Genomic DNA, 20,008 nt, shown 5'->3' with positions numbered 1-20,008 from the left:
ACAGTTATGGTTTGAGCCATTGGACAGTCGAGCATTATTCAACAATTGAATGAAGTGTAACTCATGTTTACAACTAGATCATCCTTCTTTTTTCTGCCTTTCCGGTCCACCTTTTCTTTACCTGATATATAAAAAACAAAACATGTCTGTTTCCGGTAACATTAACTCGGAAAATTAGAGTAGCTAGGTCTCAGGATTTGCTTTATAATTTCACTTTTTATTGGCCGAGACCAATAAAATACGGTAAAATCTAGAGAATTTTCGATTTTTTTTGAAAATGCCAAAAAATGTCGATGGTCGGCAGGTTTTTGCTGAGATAGGTCGGGTTACCGGCAACACCGTTTTTGCATTTGACCTAATTTTTTTTATTTTATGTGGATAGCATCCGTCAGAAATCAATTCGTACTAAACTATAGTGTGAAGAAGGGACTGCTTGTATTCCAGTCATTTTATGAAGACAATCGCCTGACGTTATCAAACCCTATACTTCATGTAACAACAGGAATTGGCATTCTGCCAGACCATACAAACTTTGAAATGTGTTGCTTGGAGTCGAGTACTTTTAGGTCAACCCACCGAACAAAAGCTTGATCGATCACGTGATCTATGGCTATACCGAACACCGCCAGTAACGAGGAACTGATATTTGTTCGTGTTTGGATCTAGTTGGATTACTGAATCTACCCTCGTTGATCGTCTTATTCTCCTTGTCACATTGTTATTAAAACCTCTGTGCAATAATCGTCATGGCGGAAAGAGGTGGCCGTCGTCCGGGAGGTAGGTAGCCATGTTTATCATCATATGTGACGATCTTTGCACATTGTACACTCCCGGTTCACTCGCACCGCTGATCAAGACCAGTAACGTACGGACCATATTGCATGTACGCACGCTATTTTCTGGCAAGCTGACAAGCAACAATAAGCTTATGAAGTTGTAAGGTTCGTCCAATATATGTTGCGTATCACTATTTTGCCAAAAACGCTTACAATAACGTTGACCCAGCAAGTGACCTAAATAGGTCACCTTCATTCTTCCTGATTGGAAAGTAAAACATTTTTGTGCGTTTTGGGGAAAAAATCAGCCACCTTTATGAAGCATGAACAATTCTGCGTAGGTCGATAAGACACATCAACAATTGTTATAATGATAAAATTATGAAAGTACGCCCTGGATTATTGAAGGAAATACAAAGTATCATAACAACTCATTGTTTTAAATATTTTGCGTACAATGTCATTGGTGTCATAAGCTTTGACAAAAAGACGTCCAAATTGACTGGTAAGTTGACAGTTATTTGTGAAGTAACACTCAGATTAGAGTCTGATACATGGTTACTCGGAAACTGTTATACCGAACACTTGGCTGCAAAATCTCATCTACACAGTTTGGCTATTCGGAGCATTAACTTTCAACTAAATCGTCTAAAGGAAAACAAAATTATTGAAACTAACTGTATTCCAGTGATGGACTTTGTTGACTTCTATATTGAAACAAAGTCTCATTGCTTAAGGTAGTTCGCGCCTCCAAAGTGAAAGTCTTAAACTTTTACTCAAAGTTTCCTTAAGGAATCTTTTAACCATTCTCATTCAAAATCAAAAATAAAAATCGGGGTTCACCAAATTTTGGTGCTAGACGGAGAAACAAGTAACCTAAGATTTACCGATATTTAAAATTTAAAATGGCCGCTATCCCTGTTGTTAACTCTATACAGACAAATAAAATTTTCGATTTTCGAAAAAAAGCCGGTAAAAAGTTCTCTTAGACCAACAGGTGGTAAGACACAGTCGGATTGAATTAAATATCGTGGAGAATTATCGATCTGTATTGTAGTCGTCTACTATATTACCTGGTGTTACGATGCATCTTCAAAATGTACATATTTTCGCGGAAAACCAGTTCATAATCTAAATACAAAATCTGAGAAACGCATGTGACACAGGAAATAAATATGCACTAATCCGACACAAAGAGGCGGACATCTTGTACTTACACATAGCAGGGTTATAATGATTGTAACAAGGAATACACTCAGACTCCAAGTTCATGTACTTCAAACATTCAAGGGTAGCATTAAATTAAACCTTTATCGGATTTTAGGTTGCGATACTGTACTCTTTCGATTTCTTATTTCTTTCGTATACTCTTTCTCGATTTTCTTATCTTTCTTATTTAACAGATAATATGAACAAGGGTAATTCAAGTCTAGGTATTTTCATTGATTTAAAGAAGGCATTCGATACTATCAATCATGACATTCTTATACAAAAACTTCATTATTATGCATGGGGTTAGGGGTATTCCACTAGATTGGTTTCACAGTTACTTATCACAGATAGAAATCAATTCGTGGTGGTTGATGGGGAACCCTCTACTCAAAGAAAATCAGGTGTGGAGTACCTCAAGGATCTATACTTAGTCCAACTTTATTTTTGATTTATATCAATGATATCTGTAATGCAACCACTTATTTTAATTTTAGGCTGTTTGCCGACGATACAACATATTAAGATCTGTATGTGCCCAGCAAATAAATTTGAATGACGTCACTTTTCAACTTAATGAGATCGACAAATGGTGTAAGGAAATAAATTAACCATAAATGCAGACAAAACAAACTATATGATTATCAAAACACCCCAGAGAAGGGTTACTTTTGAGGGTAACTTGCGTATCGGTACTACAGCTACTAAAAAAGTTTCTTAAGCAGGTTATCTTGGTGTAAATATTGATTCTTCATTTTCTTGGAAATCACACATTCAGAGAATTGTAAAAGCTATTACACCGAAAATTGGTATTATTTCAAAAATTCGACATTTTGTTCCAAAATCTGTTCTTCTTCATATTTACAACGCTTTTATTTTACCTCATTTATCCTACTGTATTGAAATTTTGGGAAACACCTATCAGACTTACCTTGAGCCAATTTTCCTTCTTCAGAAAAAGCTAGTTCGCTTAATCACCTTCTCCGATTTTCATGCTCATTCTGAGCCTTTGTTCCGAAATTTACGTATTTTGAATATTTACAAGTTAAGTAAATATTACTCATGTATGTTTATTTTTGACTTAAAGCATAACAATTTACCCCAAAGAATTGATCGTTATTTTGACCTTGTATCTCATGATTACCTAACACGTTCAATTACTGACAATAATATTCGAGCCCCACATACAAGACTTAGACTTATTCAACATAACATGACGTATGCAGTTACCAAACATTGGAACTCTTTACCACTTTCATTAAAGAAACTAGAATCCAGAAGTTTTTCAAAACGGAATTGCATTCTTATTTACTAAATTAATTTTACAAACTCTAGTGTCATATTTATTTTAGTGTTATATTTATATATTTGTTGTTGCTGATTGACACTTTATTTTTTTATTACAATTACCACTCATTTGCTGTCACCCGTCTGTCTCATATACGTACGTATGATTGCTTTGTTATGCTTTTTCTTTGAGATTCGGGCCATGGACTAGATTAGTCTGTATGGACTATTTCCATGGTCCCCACCAGAAACATTGTAACGTGGTATACTTTGACATTTGTTTTTGTGTTGTAGTTGTTTTTTCTTTCTGGTGAAATAAATTTGATGATTGATTGATTGGAATAACATTCATAAAATAGTTCGCATGCAGCATGTGTTTATTGGTACATATGTACACTGAACGTCTTTCAAACCCAAAAGTCGTATACTGCTTGTATTCAGAGGCCATCGCTAAACTTTACTTAATAGCGCAGTTTACATAAGTTGGACGTCACATTGGTGTCAATATCACGCCTTATACACGATATTCTCTTTCCATTGAATAGGTTTAGGTGACAAAATCTTCACAGCAAATCAGACATCTGGAACAGGAACAAAACTCAAACCTAAAATGGGCAACGGACAAGGCATTGCGCCACCGGCATCGAAGGTAACAGATTTCTTTTCACAGGGTCAAGGCAAACGTCATCGAAACCTTGGCAACGCGATAATTGGCGCTTTGAGGGAAGCACACGACGATGGACGTGACTGTAAAGTGGTGACGTCACAGCAGTTGGACCACAGCTGGGATCAAACAGACTCGTCTACGAACTTCAAAATCCTCGAAGACGGAGTCACCGCACAACGTCTTGAAGGAAAGGGGAGTACAGACGCAGTTAGGAGTAAGAAGGCCTACCAATCAGGATGCCACGTGTTCCAGATATATTGGCCGAAAGATGAGTGGGGCTCCCATGCTTCTATCGGCTGTGGAACCACCGAGGTACCCCTTACCAGTCCAGGCTATTCGGTACTCATAGGAAGTACCGTAGACTCATGGGGATGGAATGTTTGTGAAAAGAAGCTGTATCATGGAGGGAAGGAATGTGGAACTTATCCAGCAGGAAGGTGGCAATTAGGCGATATATTTTACATGATATTGAATTTACAAACTGGTAATCTTAGGTAAGTTTAAATGGACAAATGAAAGTATAACACAAACGCTGTCCCCGTTGTTGGAAGACTGAATAATACTGTGACCACGATTTGCTCGTGTATAATTCAACACTATCTTATGGAGCGCGTTTGTATTTAGGGACTGGTCAGTTTCTTCGGCCTGGGGGGGGGGGGCCGGTGGATTATTTTTTGCCGACGTCAAAAAGTGGCTGACCCCCCCTATGCCAAATTTTGAAAACAGGGTGACCCCCCCTATTCCAAATTTCGAAAACAAGGTGACCCCCCCCCCCGGCGCGCGACATAGGTAAAGCAAAAGGTGGACAAAAATTATATATATATATATATATATATATATATATATATATATATATATATATATATATATTATATTTTACATTTTACATATATTTATATTTTAAATAGTCATTCTATGTTTTAATGAAATTGTTGACATGTCAGTTGTAAGATAGGAATTTCAAAGTGTCAAGCTTAAAGTTTGAATACAGTACATTTTGAATGAGCTGTATTTTGAATGAGCTTTGAATGTATTTCACACTTTCTCTGCTTAACCAGATGTCCTGAACTGTCGTACAGAAATGGATGTCAATCATTAATATCAAAGAGGAAAAAGCAGTGAATCAAAAACTTTGATGGGTGTAAAGACTTGCCAACCATCCAATTAAATCTCCTGAGGAGCCATAGAGAGCTTTTTTAGCCAAATCTGATGTGTACAGTGTCTGAGAGGACCTTTTCTTGTAACATTGAAACCATAAAAGCACAGCTAATAATGACAAAAGCTGCCTTTTTAACTGTTATTTTGTTCATAAAAAACATCTTTCAACAGAAAACCTGTGACACAAAGGAAAATAATTGCATCAATGAGAAGGAAAGATATCTTGTCATTTTTCTATCTCTAAAATAAGTCACTGTATCAAATATATATTGTGAAATATTTGTGCATGTTGCTTTCTCATACTGAATTCTCATAGAGAGAACAGAAAAGTATCAGAAATTTGTCATCCTTTTCATATGAAATGCAGATTTCATAATGGTACACTTTCACTTAGCAAACATCAAGATATCTCTGATTTATTAAAGTATGGCGCCCGAAGGGCGCGCTGAAAAATATGAAACATCCTGATATCTCTGATATATATGCCTTGTATATTAAAGTCATGCACCTGAACGGCATGCTGAAAATGTCTGATATATATTAAAGTAATGAGCTTGAAGAGCATGCTGAAAATATTGAACATACAGATATCTCTGATGTATGTATGCTTGATATGTTGAAGTTGGGTGTGCTGAAAAATATGACTGATTATTAAAGTTACGCGCCCGAAGGGCGCGCCGAAAAATACAACTGAATAATGAAATTTGTGGCTGACACTAGCATTTTAGGCAATGATGAGCCTGTGTCAAAATTCAAAAACACACTGACCCCCCTATTGGGCATTTCAAAAACAAGGTGACCCCCCCCATCACCAAAGTCAAAAACAGGGTGACCCCCCCATGAATCCACCGGCCCCCCCCCAGGCTGAAGAAACTGACCAGTCCCTTAATGATAACGGAAACCTTCCTCAGACAATACCATATGGAAATTGACCAAGTGTTCTTAAGATGTGTCCTGTTAGTTAATATGATCGTCGCCATTCTAGTACTAACTGTTCATTTCATTATATTTCTCTAAATCTATGCATCCATAACTGTGGTTTTGTGTATTGGATAGAATACAACACGATTAAAAATGAAAACCGTAATAAGTAGGGTCTGAAAAAAAGAAAAATCACACAGTAAATAAAATGACAATACAATACAATACAAGAAATACAGAATATGACAAAAAGGTATTAAATCGATAAAAGTAGCAGCACAAAAAGAACAGTTGTAAAAGTTAACCATTATCGTAAATATAATGGCGTTGTTTGGTGTAAATTTATTTGGATGTATATGGCTTATTTGGGCAAAATAGAGTACATTTGCCATTGATAAGGTCGAAAGTTATCAGCAAGCCAAGAATCCGGCAAAGTAGATAAATTTGGTTCAATATCGAAAATTTAATTCATGTAACCTTGAGCAAATTGGTCCTTGATTTTGAAAATAAATAAGGTAGCAATAAAAGTACATGTAGTATTTAATTAGGCGACAATAAGACACGTTTTAAGTGGTTTGTTTCGCGACTATCAAGATAATCACGGACATCTTGTGTTAAATGTAAGTTGATATGTTAAAGGCTGAATCGATCACTTGCCTTACTCAGACACTTAATCGCCTTTTCCCACTGGAAAATTGCTGCCTTTTCGCGAAGAAAAATTCCTGGTAGTTTGCGTCGTACAAATAAATCATTGTTGGTGTGTGAATGAAAATGTTCCATGAATTTATACAAATGAGCTATAATATCATAAGACTGAACACATCGTTTGCGAGCATTATGTGCTTGGAACACTAATGTGATTAGGGTAAGAGGTAGACGATTTATTGATTAATACATTTCACTAATTTATTCATATTTTTCATATTTAAGATTGTGTTTATTCGAAATAAGGTTTCTTGTGAATTCTACCATTAGTTGTGAATGGTGTTTTTGTGATTCCAGTTTCAGAACGAAAGGTAACAAAGATTTGGGAATTGCCTTCAATAATTTGCCAAAAGGCGACACAGCACTTTGTGTTATGGCAAGTGCGACATCAGGAAATTGTCGAATTCGAATGAAGTACATAGGAAGTGAAGGTAAGAGATCCAAATCCTAATACGCACTCACTTTCACCTTCGACTTGTTGATATTTTTTCAGTTTTAAACTGAGGCTATACACTTCATCGAATTTTTAAGATCAAGCAATCACAAATCAAAGGTCTCGATGAAGATTGTATGCAATTTAAAGACAATATACTATATCATGAAAAGGTGATTTGGCTCCTTACAATTTTTTATTTTTCTAAATCCATTTTTGATAGATATACTCCAAATGAGATCATCACAAAGGAAAGACACTAGATCATTACAAGAACCAATGCAGCAGACGTATTATACGTTCCATTCGAGATGCGGTAAAAATACAGAGGTACTTTTCGGAGGAAAAATGGCCAGACGCAAGGAGTAAGTTTACGTATAATTTGAGCCCGAATTTACATATCTTTATTTTTTCAGCGAAAGCCTTACAGTTTTGAATTGTGTAAGTTTTGCAACAAAAAATTACTTAACAGCAAAAATAGGCACGCCTTGACATTTGAAGAGTGAATCACTAACTTCAACACTTCTGAAACAATTATCTCGATATATTTTCCAGAGCTGAAGATGAACCAGATAACGGAGTTGTGCTCACTTCACAGTCCCTGGAAGATGGCGAACCATTTCAAGTTCGACTGAATTCTAAAGTGTCAAGATGGCGGGGTTCTCTAGAAATAGGCGTCACCACAACACCTGCCGACCTTCTGGATTTTCCATCTTCGATGACAGACCGCACGATTGGGATCACTTACATGTGGTGCGGTGATGTCGTGTATATGAACGGCGATAAGATTCTTGATCTGGATCGAGATCTGGACAATATCACGGTTAGTTCATTATGATAAAACGATGCAAGATAACGCTGTGTTTCTTACTTGGACGCGGCTTTGTTTTTGTAAAATATGAAAGTTTTCGTTTAGAAGAGCAATTGTCATCAACAAAACATCTCAACAGACATGTAATGCCAGGGCTCGAAATTAACTTTTTTCCTTGGTAGTCCCTTGGGCTACCATTTTCTGAAGTTGGTAGCCCAGTGACAAGGTCTGGTAGCCCATGCATGAATGAAGAGGGTTTTTTTTGTAAAGGATATTTTTATTTATATCTAGACAATGAACGATTTATTTTGCATGATTCTATGCAGTAAGTGAATTTTCTAGTCATTTGACATCATTACCTGCAGATCATAGCCTTAGGAGAACGGTATAGCATGTGCAGTGGACAAAGGTGATGCCTCAAAGTTTGACGACCTATTCACACATACGCAGAACTTATATGCAAATTTTGATGTTCGCAATGACAAAAACTTTTTCACTCAGCATGTGTAAACATAACATAGCTAAAAATATATTGGCTATGAATTTCAGGATGACAACTTGGTATGGTCATGTTCCTAATACTTTCGTGGCAATTTTGATTATATTTCCCCCCCATATCATGAGATGATCTCGTACACTTCGGAAAGCGAAATTTGTGGATGGCCCGACAGCTTTTTCTTTGCAGTTTGAATAATTTTGTGTTTAATTGTGATTGATAAATTGTGATTAAATAACTATGAAAATGAATTTTCATTGGCCATCATTTCTCGACCCTGTTATCCAAGTACATCAGTTCAGATAATATTTTATTGAAAGTTTGTCGCAACAAAGTCGACATGTCCTTTCTGTGTTCAGCTGAGTTGACGGTATGAGCGTTGGTCATCTCACAGCGATCAACATCATGTCGCCAACTAAGTAATTTCATGTCCCAGGCTTTGGTAGTCCGTGTGGGCTACCATTTCATTCGTTTTGGTAGCCTCAATGAAAATTTGGTAGTCTGTGGGCGCGGGACTACCGCTACTTTCGAGCCCTGAATGCTAATCACAGCAACTCCTTGTTGCCTTTCTCTGCAGTTCTTTCACTTCGTCCGTGGCCGTTACTTAGTCCTACAATCTGTCAACATAGTGGCAAAACAATCCATATACATGAGTCCAATAAACACTTACAAAGGGTTCGAGGACTTTGAATTGTTTATCGATCAAATTCTTCCCTCTCTACTTAGTCACTGATCAAACCTTGTAAAACTTGTTGTAAATCATTTGACTGGAATCAATCATGAAAATAACAGTGACACGTTAAATGTGCATCTGTCAATTTTACTGACATTGCTACCAACTCAGTCTTCAATCCAAATTATGAAGGAACGATGTCAACGTCACGGTGAAATGAATTGAGTAACAGTTACAATTGTAGACTGCAAATCGCTGGCCTTGACTCCATTCTCCGCTTTTGGCCTGAGGTCAACACTGCGGAGAATGGGGACCAGGCAAGCAAATCGTCGGCACCGGCTCTAAACAACAACTAAGAGTTTTATTGCTGACAATGAGACGAATGTTTAAGTTCTTCATTTGAATTAAAACCACCAAGCAGACTTGATACAGAATGACATGTTAAATCTAAAATCCGTTCTGGGTTTAAATGGGCCAGAATACTTTGCTATGGGTGCTGTCGCTGAAATTGAACGTTTTGACATAGCAAAGTTGAATTGTCTAATCCAATCTTACTGACGAAGATAAGAAATGTCATTACTTTACATTGTAATATTGAGGATAGCTGTCATAGATTTCCCCTCGCTTGACGTTATATTTCGTCAAACCAAAAAGTGTTCAACCATTTTAGCCGAAGTCTTCGCCGAAGATAAGAGAACATGTTCATGACATATTTCAATCGTTGTCATATTTACTGCCTTCTGAGTCTTATAGCAAGATGTTTTCTTATATTCTTACGTGATAATAATGGTAAAATTTTGTCTTTTCTGATAGGTTGGTGATTGCATAGGTTTGATGGTTGACGGAGACAAGTTGTATTTTTATCACAATGGTTGTCGTCTTCCTCAAGAAGTTTCCGGTGTTCCAAACGTGGTATATGGCGTTGTGGATGTCTACGGCGATGCGGAATGTGTGACGCTAGTTGGTAAGGTCCATATGTCCAATCTGATAAAAACAAGGCCGAATATAAACACCTTGTCTTTGTCCGTATTTGATGAATGCCATATAGGTGCACAGAATTCAAATGTAGCGTCTAATGTCAGCGGTATTTATGAAACGCAGTACAAAACAACGACCCAAATCTGGCCCCAGATTAATGATTTTCAAGCAAAGGATAATAAGTTCCGTGTTAGATCCTGCCCTGGCGTTCTACACTGTTCTTGATTTGTCGTCCAAGACGTTTATGCGTAAGCGATTCCAGTTTATCCACTTTAAAAAACAAGAATGTCACCTCAATCCTACGAATCCTACCCCGGCGACAAGTTTGGCAAGTCTTAATCAAGTTTAACGCAAGTAAACGTTCAATAGCGATGATCGCGATTTCAGGTTTGTTACTCCCAAATTTAGTTGCACGGGCGCGACTTTCGGACAGCACCGCCTAGATTCGGACAAACTTTTGTTGTTGCATGCGCGGCTATTGTTGCAGCTTGTAGTCTGAGCTATAACATACCACGAACCAGTGTGACTTTTAGTAACCATTGTAACACCAGCAGGTTTTATTTTCGTTTTTCGTTTCGTTTATGCGGAAAATGCAGACAAATATTTACTTATGCATATTAATGAAGAGAAAAACATGACGTCATTTGCGATCAGTGCTATATAAACGAGACTATATAGCTGTATGCAGACCGTATTTCAAATCACAATCTCAGATTTGATGTTCTTGAAGAATTGTAGACCCTAGATTTGACCAACTTCGCGAAACCTTGACCAAAAGCGCGGTATACATACGGTTTATCCTGTCGTAGTTCAAGACCTGAACCTAATCTTGTGATAAGTATTAGTCACAATATTTCAACTTTTAATAACTTTTGAAAAGTGATGGCGTATTCTGAAAGCATTGTTTTTCGAACACGCTAGCGACTAGCGATTTTTTCTTTGCAGTTGACATTGGATATCTCACATGATTTTGCCTCAATTCACATTTGGTGAGATTTCGATAGGTATGAGATATTGTAAGACCTTTACCATGTTCTTATTTTGCAGGGACAGACCGATCTCTAAGCAGACTCTCAACTATCCCTGGACGCAAAGAAATTGTTCACTTGTCTACCCCGTTATCGACCATGATGGCCATGAGATCCACAATAGATACACTTAAAAATACAGAAATAGAAAGTGTTACCATAGCAACCGAAATTGAAATTACCATATTAAAGCCCTATTACGCCAGTGATGGTGATAGAGATTTGCGAATGGCGTATGGTGACCATCTTGCAGATCTTGGTGCGGCACAGGAATTTGCTAAGCTATTGAGAAAGCTTTCAGAGGGCGCCCTTAGCGAAGGAACCAATTGGCAGCTAGAACAAACAGTGAGACTTGCATGCTGGAACTATTCCAACGTCAGTGTCAAGGTGGCTGTTCAAATTGGCATGGCGGGATTGGTTTCGATCTTCCTCGAAGATTTAGATAAATATGGAATTCCAAAGACTAAAAATGAGGTACAGTGCAATAGTGTCATATCTTTAAATTCGAAACGACAAACTCCAGGAATTTTACAATGCCTTTCACTATTAATAATAGTGCGGTGAAATTTCTTCAATTTCGCATGTCAGCCATATTTATTTGAACATGAAACTCTTGTACCTTTTAAATTTATCTAAAACAGTGAATGTCAAAGTCTTTTTACATCCAGACTTCTTATTGTCAAAATCGCAATGTCTTACTATGATCGTAGTCGGAGAAATTATGGGAACAAATAACAATTGACTATCATAAACAGGAAAACAAGGGAAATAATCAACTCGTTCGACTGATGAAACTGAATGTTGGAATGTACGAGTCATAAACACCAAAATATTCTGCAGAATTATTTGAAACTTTATTCAAAAAAAAAGGCAACGGAAAGACGTAGTTAAGCGATGGATTGGATCGCTGTACCGGCTAGTTTAAATACAGGTCACGGGGCTCCTAATTTCCAAAATAACCTCTAAATAGGTTACGGTAAGTTTTGTAGGCGATTTTTTTCTCTTTCCAATTTCCCCTTTTTTTCAACATTTCCCGCAGAAACAAAGATTCGTGGTTCTCTCAGCTCTCAACATCTTACATAACTGCGCCAAAGCGTCAGAAAACCGCCAGATTTATCGTGATCATCAGGCTCTGGGAAGAATTTCCAAATACCTGAAATCTGACGACAGGGAATACGTGATGGTCGCTGCCTTGACTTTGTCTTACATTTCTGAAGACGACAAATTGGATTTGGTGGAGATGGACACCAGGGCTACAAAGCAAATTTTGACAGTACTGAAAAAGGGTCTGGAATCACCAGATTTGTATGGGCGAGTGGACGAAAGTGGTTACTCTGTGCTGGAGTTGACGCAGGGACTGAGCTGTCTAGCACTTAATCAGACCAACAAAGCAAACCTGTGGGAGTGTGGAGCACTCTCTTTGATGATGAAGACCATTACTAAAGGTGGATTCATGGAAAAGGAACACGCTGCCGACGTGGTGTGGAGACTGGCACAGCATAGTGACAGTGTCAGGACAAAAATACGGAATAACACTGCTGCCATGGAAACTCTGACAGAGTTGATGCAGTGTCATAGCGTACCCGTACAACAAGCAGCTGAACGTGCGCTGTTGTGTATACATCAAGTTATGAGACAACAACACATCGGTAATGTTAAAATTAGACAGGGGGCCGTATCTAACAGTGTCTGACGAATTTATATTACTCATAAAAATCAACATCATTCTTTTCCCTTACTACACGTTTTTCAAAGAGCGTTATTTCACCCATGTATGTGATAGGCCCAAAACAGCCCCCATGAGCGACGAGGGTTGCAAAAATAGGGACAAATATAAAGTTGTTCTCTTAGTATTTTGTGGCTTTCTAGCCGTGATACATTTATAGTGGTATACATGCTCTTCTAAATATTCCTATTAGTTTATAGAGGTAAGGTGACAGTTATAGTATTATGCTGGTCTCGCATCCAAGGTAACCGGTCACTAACTTTTCTTCTATATGATGAGCAAATATATCATCTCCCAGGGGTATGCGGTAACATTCATCTGTTTAAAAATAAGTTTTTAGCGAAATATATCCATCATTTTACAGGGATGCCTGAAAAGAAGAACGATGCCCTTCTTACTTGTGATTACAGGTCCCTATGTAAACGATTCATGGATAGTCTTGACTTGCAAGGTAGGAATGTTTCACTGTATCAATATACATGACGTGAAAATAATTGTTCACAGCAAAGGACAACTGTTTCACTAATAATTTTACTTCAGAATGTCAACGAATAAGTAACCATTCCTTTGGATTTTTTTCGCAAAAGTTCTCTTCAACTATTATCGTTCAATCCATTTTTTCACCATTTTTAATTATTTCCGTATTGTTTCACACATTGTTCACGTGAACAGCCGAGTTTTTCAACTCCAAATACGACATGTGTTACTGTAACTCATGTCACGTGACGAGAGCTGACAGTTTGTACTACACACGTGGAGAACCAGCAATGGTTTATGGTCTTCCAATAGGATGGTGCCGATTCGGTTTGCAGTGAGTAAAATTTATGACTGTAAAACATTTCCTGTGTAATTAGCCGTAGATATTTATTATTCGCCATTTCTTCGCAAATAATATTTTTTTATAAATATTGATCATCTTCCCGTCAATGTGAGGGATGACGTCAAAATGACGCCCAAGGTTCACTCTTTCAAAGTAATATTTCCGTACATTACCATCGAAAACACAGTTTCATCCCCCAAAGACAGCGATAGTGTGTGTTCACTCGATACGCCATAGCATCGTTTGCGAGGCATATAAATAGAAATTGACAAAACGGCCTGATCAGTTATTCTATTCATTATGGTTATCCAGAATAGTACGATGTGAATTCCTAATTACCTCCCTGTAATCCGATAATTCCTCCCCTGTACTGACTGATTTTCGAAAATCTTTCAATAAATGTACTTAAGAAATGTGCCATTGATGGTTGGTGCGATGCCAGTGACATGTTGCTTCGTCTGTCTATGAATTCATAGCATACATAAAAGCCGGGCTAACGCTCTCAAGGTATTTCAGAAGTGGCACGTGGCTTATCACGGGACGACTGTCGGGGCCATTAAAAATATCATTGAAACCGGTAACTTACTCTTGCCAGGTACGTCAAGTGTTCCAGTGTCTTACTTTTGACAATGTCTTGTATTAAATAGAAGAGGCTAGTTTACAAGGATAGATTCACTCAAACAAAGTCGTCGCTGGATGCTATATTTCGAACGTTACTTTTAAGCAGTGGAACAGTAGAATCATGTACAAATTAGCCATGATGTTTTCTGGAGAGCGTCAGCAGACAGCGTGACCAGACAGTGCCATTTCTTATTCAAGGGATGATAGTTCCTAACTTGTGTTTATATTTCCATTATTATTTTCGTTCTATAAAGATTTTACTTTTCTCACAAACATGTTTAGAAACAAAGTCTGAGTCTTGCCAACACAAACAGACTGTGTACTGAATGCGCTGCAATGTTGTTGTTAATATTTTGATTCCAGTCTGGATTTGAATTCAATTATCAACATACTTGGTATTTCAAAATATTTTTTTGACGAAGAAAAAAATACTGCGTTTTACATGTAGAAACAAAAATACTGGAAAATACATTAAAATCACAATTAATGAAGCTTTTATAAAATTATGTCAATATTTCACTGAATTGCGATTCAACTGTCTTGGTAAATCTTTGCAACCAACACGACAAGCCGGTGAACACTAGAAACAAACCTAACTGAAACGTACGCGAGGCAAGTCAATCCCATTAGAGGTGTTATCGACTTCATCTGCTGTTGTCATAACCTCAAAATTGGCGCAAAAATTGATATTTCACGCTCTCGATATATTACGCGATAAACTCAGTGGAAATCCACCGTGACTGGGTTTGGACTATAGTAACACTGGCGCCACCAAATACCGGCACGGAACTGACAAGAAAATTTGCTTTTGAATGAGAGCGTTTACTCCGATAAAGTTTACATGAACTCAAAAGTGGACTTTGCAGTCTCACTTTAAGCTTACTCAGTTCTTATAGATCAAACATGTACACAGGACACAAAATACCGGGATTTATGTCCGAGTACATGGACGCCTAGCGTCGAGGACAATACCGAAGCGTAAGATGTACGAGGACATAAATCCCGGTATTTTGTGAATAACCTTATTATAAATTGTAGGTCAGCAGCATAATTTCACTCAAAGTCACACGTTTTGGACTAACCACTATTAACTTTGGTATATTTAGAAATATATATATATTTTAAAAATACGTCATTTCTCCTTTTCCCCTGTTGACGTAAAGATGTTTTGAGGTCAAAGGTCAAATGGCGTCCAATAACACCTAAAGTTATTGTACTTCGCGTCAAAGTTATTGGATTCCGCGTCCTCTGATATCGAATCGTACTGTACTGCGAAACTCCATAGGTTACAGACGCAGGTGTATAATAATGTCGGGTACAACTAAATTAAATGAAATTCAAACTGTTCCTTTCGATGACGTTTAACGTGCCACACGTTGCCAAGTCAGAAAGTGATTGTTGAATGCTTTAACTTGAACTGTGTTGACAACACGAAATGTTTCAATTTTTATGAACATTGGTTTGCTCTCATCATTGCGTAGGTGACGTTGCATATGGAGGCATAACACTCCGTGAAGGCAAGGGACATTTCAATGACGACTGGAAACCAAAGGGATTCGACACCAAAAACGTATTCCTATCGCCATCTATTCGATATGCTGGAATCGAATGCTACGCCAGACCAAAGAAGTAAGCCATATTTCTATCCTGCTAAGACAAAAAACACTTTGAACACAATTATCATGACAAAGTTACGTCACATTTCAAATCAGTGAGACTGTCTCGCTTCTGTACGACTAATTGCAAATTCACTGTATTGTCAACTGAAGTCTTATTTAACCTTTGGCACCCACACAAGATGACCTTACTCTCGTTTAGATTATTGTCGACAGACTACAAATTCTGTACATAGACTTGGCTGATACTCTGATTCCAAGACGCTCAGATTTGTTTGATTAATATTTCCTAAAGTGGATCCCCGGTACAAAATTTGTTTATGATTAACATGAAGGGATACTTAGTCAGATTTTCACGGACAATTATCAACAATAACAACAACATCATCATTTGTTTTATTATATTTTTATATTGTTTCGCAAAACAGATTCAAAGACGCCCAGAGCGGGCAAAAGTACACAGCCAGTGTGGCATTGCAGGTGTGCATAAGACCCAATAGCTATAAGGTTGGCAAGGACACCGTAGGAGCATCGCAACCATTTGACCCCAGAATTGATAATCAGAACATTGAATGGTTTACCAAAGAACGCGGTTCTATCATTCTGTATGGTTTGTTAGTCAAACTGTGCTGATGATCAAATGAATCAGTGTTATCATTCAAGTCATCCGTCCAACTCTATTGATGACGTCATTGATACTCAGTTTCGACACACACACACTCACTATTGAAATTGTCGTTGAAAGTATGAATAGAATGAAATATCGGAAAGGTATATCACCGTCACAGAGCATTCAGCCGGTTTACTGACGATACTCAGTGGAAAAATCAAGAAGTACGAAGATGACCGCAGGCAAATGAATGGATTCTTAGTTTTCTATTGCCACACTAACTATTTAGTACATTCCTTGATATTAAAGTAGACTGTAATTAAAGTTACAACGATAATTACAGGACAAACAACTAGAATGAACAAAGAAACAATCACAAGTGATAACGAAACTTATGAGACAATTTCATTCGGAAGAGGTTATCTACATTATTGTCTATATATGATATTTTTTCTACTGTTCTACTGTCTGTGAGTATCATAACAGACTCTGTTGCCCAACGGGAGGTTTTACTTGTGTACATAACATAAGTGGAGTTTTAAAGGCAATTTTCAATCATGTGACCCCGCGGGGGGGGGGTTATCAGTCAGGAAAACAAGACACTTTTATGAATCTCCAGGCCCGCAAGACAGAGAGTAATTTCTACAAATTCATTTGTTGAATGAAGAATATCTAGAAAGCTTTGAATATTTTAATATTTAGAGTGGTGCCGTCCTTTTTCATAAAAACAGGTTTTCCATTTCATAAAAATAAACCCTAGCAGAATCATAACAATAATCTTCCTTGAATCTCCAAATCGCCCTTGTCAAGACAGAAACATAAAAAAATGTAAAACTTTTTATGAACGAATTTACACTCAGCTTGCATTTAATACTTTACACTAAAACAAGATTAATGGCTGCAGCAAATGTCAAGTTGAAGCTTTAAGCACATCTCGTATCTAAAATACCTAAGTTTTTCAAACTGATTTCCAACACTGATGTTTCTCATTCATGACGTCTAACGGATTAATCAGACTATTATTACTGCTAACAGCAATATATCATAAAATAAAATGATGTCATAAGTTAAATTTGTTTTGTTGCAATTTAAAATGATATGATATATTTTTCTACAACATTCCTCGATTTTTTTTCTTTTGCATTGCGGGTACTAGAATATATGTGGCTTTCAAATCGCTGGCCTATCTTGAAGCCATTTGAATTTTTAAAGTTAAAAACAACCAGAATGAACAAAGAAACTGTATCGGTGATAACGAAACTTATTTCAGTACATCTACTATATAGAGGAATAATGATGCTACCAGGCAATTCACACTAAATTACTGCATAATGACGTCATTTTAATCACATCAGAACCAATATTTTCAGTTTTTAATTATTATTTTTTAATTTGCTCGTTTTTATTCGCTGCATATTGCTCTGCTGGTAAAAATAACAAAACCCTACCATTCTACTCAGACTTACCAAATATTAATGCTTTATTAATTCTCACATGACTCTAGAAATTCGATGTTTCATGTTTTTCGACAGTTTAATAAAATGTTCAAAGCCATCCAACATTTTTGTATCCTGAAAAATAAGTATCTGCTTTGTTACGTTGCTCCCGACAGTAATAGCGGCATTGTACAAATTTTATCACATTCATTAGTTGAGACTAAGTAATTAAAGTTACACTCATTTCTCTAGACTTTCCATTTACAAATCTATCTGTGGACAGGAATCTCCTACTCTTGAATTGTCACGACTGATACAGAGAATTTGGTCAGACAAATCGGTCCCTCAGGTCGTCTAGAACTGACAACAAATTGGATACCAATACTTGCCAACTTTGTCATACTTGTCACAAAACATTTATCTATGTTGTGCGATGCAGAAAAGTATCGGTTCAAGCCATTGATTTAAGTCCCCCAGGAAACCGATTGCGTTAATGTCAGTTTCTGGTTTAAACTGTATTTGCAAGATAGCTCCAGATACCGCAATTTTCGCAATCCCCTTAAGCCCCTGTACTCCACTTGAAATTATCAACAATGTTGATATTTTCGTGCATAGAACCATGAAATATTCTCTAAAAACACGGTGAGACGTGACAAGTTCTTGCAAACGACTGTTTTGGTTCATCGATGTTGATTACTTTATTTACAATAGGAAAATTGGACAATTAGGAGTTATTGGCAAATCATTGATCAAGATTTCCACCTTTGTTTACTGTAAAACTATCTTGTAAGTGCAAAAAGATTTACGTAATTCAATTTATCAATGAAGACTGTAATAAAAATGTTACTTGTACCAACAAATCCTGCAGCTGGTTAATGAATTCCCCATTTTGCTTGCACATTTTCCGCAATAGTGTGTGGTAATCTTAACAAGTTGACTCTGAACTTGAAACATTTGTTTGTAAAATCATAGACTCAGGGGTCCATGGTGAAATACTTTGAAACTATGATAATGTTGTGCCCCGAAGCTTACTTTTCATTTTACGTAAAATGGCATTGCCACAAGGAGATGCATGCACATGTATATGGTTTGTACACTACTCCTGGTCTTTATTCCTACAGAGTGCTACAAAAATATATCTAATTTCATCTATTCGTCAGGTGAGCTGTCATTGGTCTGCATGTCCGTAAAAAATTCATCATTGAAAAATGACATGACAACAGAGCCAAAATATTGGTTAGATCGAAGAGCTTAGGTTATTCAGATTGAGCTCAGTGTGGACGGCGATATTTAGACTGTCACAGTTATAGCGCCCTCAGCATCGTGATGATGGCAACAATTAGAGTGTAAGAACGAATCACGGTAGTGGAAGCCCCGTTGACGCCTTCCAAATCCCTGGCATAATTTTGACAGACCTGTGAATAATAAAGAGAGAAACCTTTAACCATGCTTCGATTTTTCTTTTATTGCTCCAAAAAGGCGATGTCAAAAAAACTTTATTCACTAGCAAGCAAGCAAACAATAAATTAATATTATTATCAGTACAGGCGAGCAAACAAATAATCCGACACACTTTCACTGGATAATTACGGTACAGTCCCTCAACGACGGTTGTATTAGTTCCTGTTTACCACCACAGAAACTAATATGATTAAAAACACACAAGTAAATATATATTTTTAAAATTCTCACTTGATCGTTAGGATTTTCGGGACCCGCAAACGTTAACGTTACACAGCTTTCGTCGTCAGGTGTATATTTCCATGAACCAAACAAATTTTCACACATCCTTCGAGAACTTCCAAAATACTCTCGAAAAGTTCTACAAACTTTGTCTTCTGGACATTTATTAGTCCCTGAAGGAGTAAACAGATGTCGGCATGCTTTACAATATCAAATGATGATAATTACATGATTTTTTTGTTGATGAAAAGATATGAAACAAAATGAAATACAAAACAACCGTAACCATAGATCTGCAACATATATTTTTGGCCACTGAGATCTGAGTATTCTATCAGGAACGGACTTGCTACA

At 37.1% G+C, this 20,008-nt stretch overlaps 1 protein-coding gene across 1 annotated transcript; it reads left to right on the top strand.

The window, feature by feature from the left end:
- Positions 1-599: 599 nt before the first annotated feature.
- Positions 600-18,094, top strand: LOC139130739 (neuralized-like protein 4). Its single transcript, XM_070696521.1, has 13 exons — positions 600-777; positions 3,818-4,433; positions 7,021-7,154; positions 7,380-7,521; positions 7,712-7,979; positions 9,950-10,100; positions 11,162-11,616; positions 12,182-12,791; positions 13,233-13,319; positions 13,541-13,679; positions 14,165-14,283; positions 15,791-15,938; positions 16,354-18,094. Exons 1-13 carry the CDS (start codon positions 747-749, stop codon positions 16,556-16,558), a joined length of 3,105 nt encoding a protein of 1,034 aa, XP_070552622.1. The 5' UTR covers positions 600-746; the 3' UTR covers positions 16,559-18,094.
- The last annotated feature ends 1,914 nt before the right edge of the window (positions 18,095-20,008 follow it).

This window comes from Ptychodera flava, chromosome 4 (genome assembly GCF_041260155.1).
Source record: "Ptychodera flava strain L36383 chromosome 4, AS_Pfla_20210202, whole genome shotgun sequence".
Classification (NCBI taxonomy): Eukaryota; Metazoa; Hemichordata; class Enteropneusta; family Ptychoderidae; genus Ptychodera; species Ptychodera flava.
Note: the sequence above shows the minus strand (reverse complement) of the source record. Positions and strands in the feature narration are given on the sequence as shown.

Bases quoted from the DNA above. Each gene is read 5' to 3' on its own strand.
- LOC139130739 (XM_070696521.1), top strand. From the start codon at position 747: ATGGCGGAAAGAGGTGGCCGTCGTCCGGGAG. The intron at 10,101-11,161 runs GTAAGGTCCATA...CTTATTTTGCAG, and splicing joins GGAATGTGTGACGCTAGTTG to GGACAGACCGATCTCTAAGC. The intron at 11,617-12,181 runs GTACAGTGCAAT...CATTTCCCGCAG, and splicing joins TTCCAAAGACTAAAAATGAG to AAACAAAGATTCGTGGTTCT.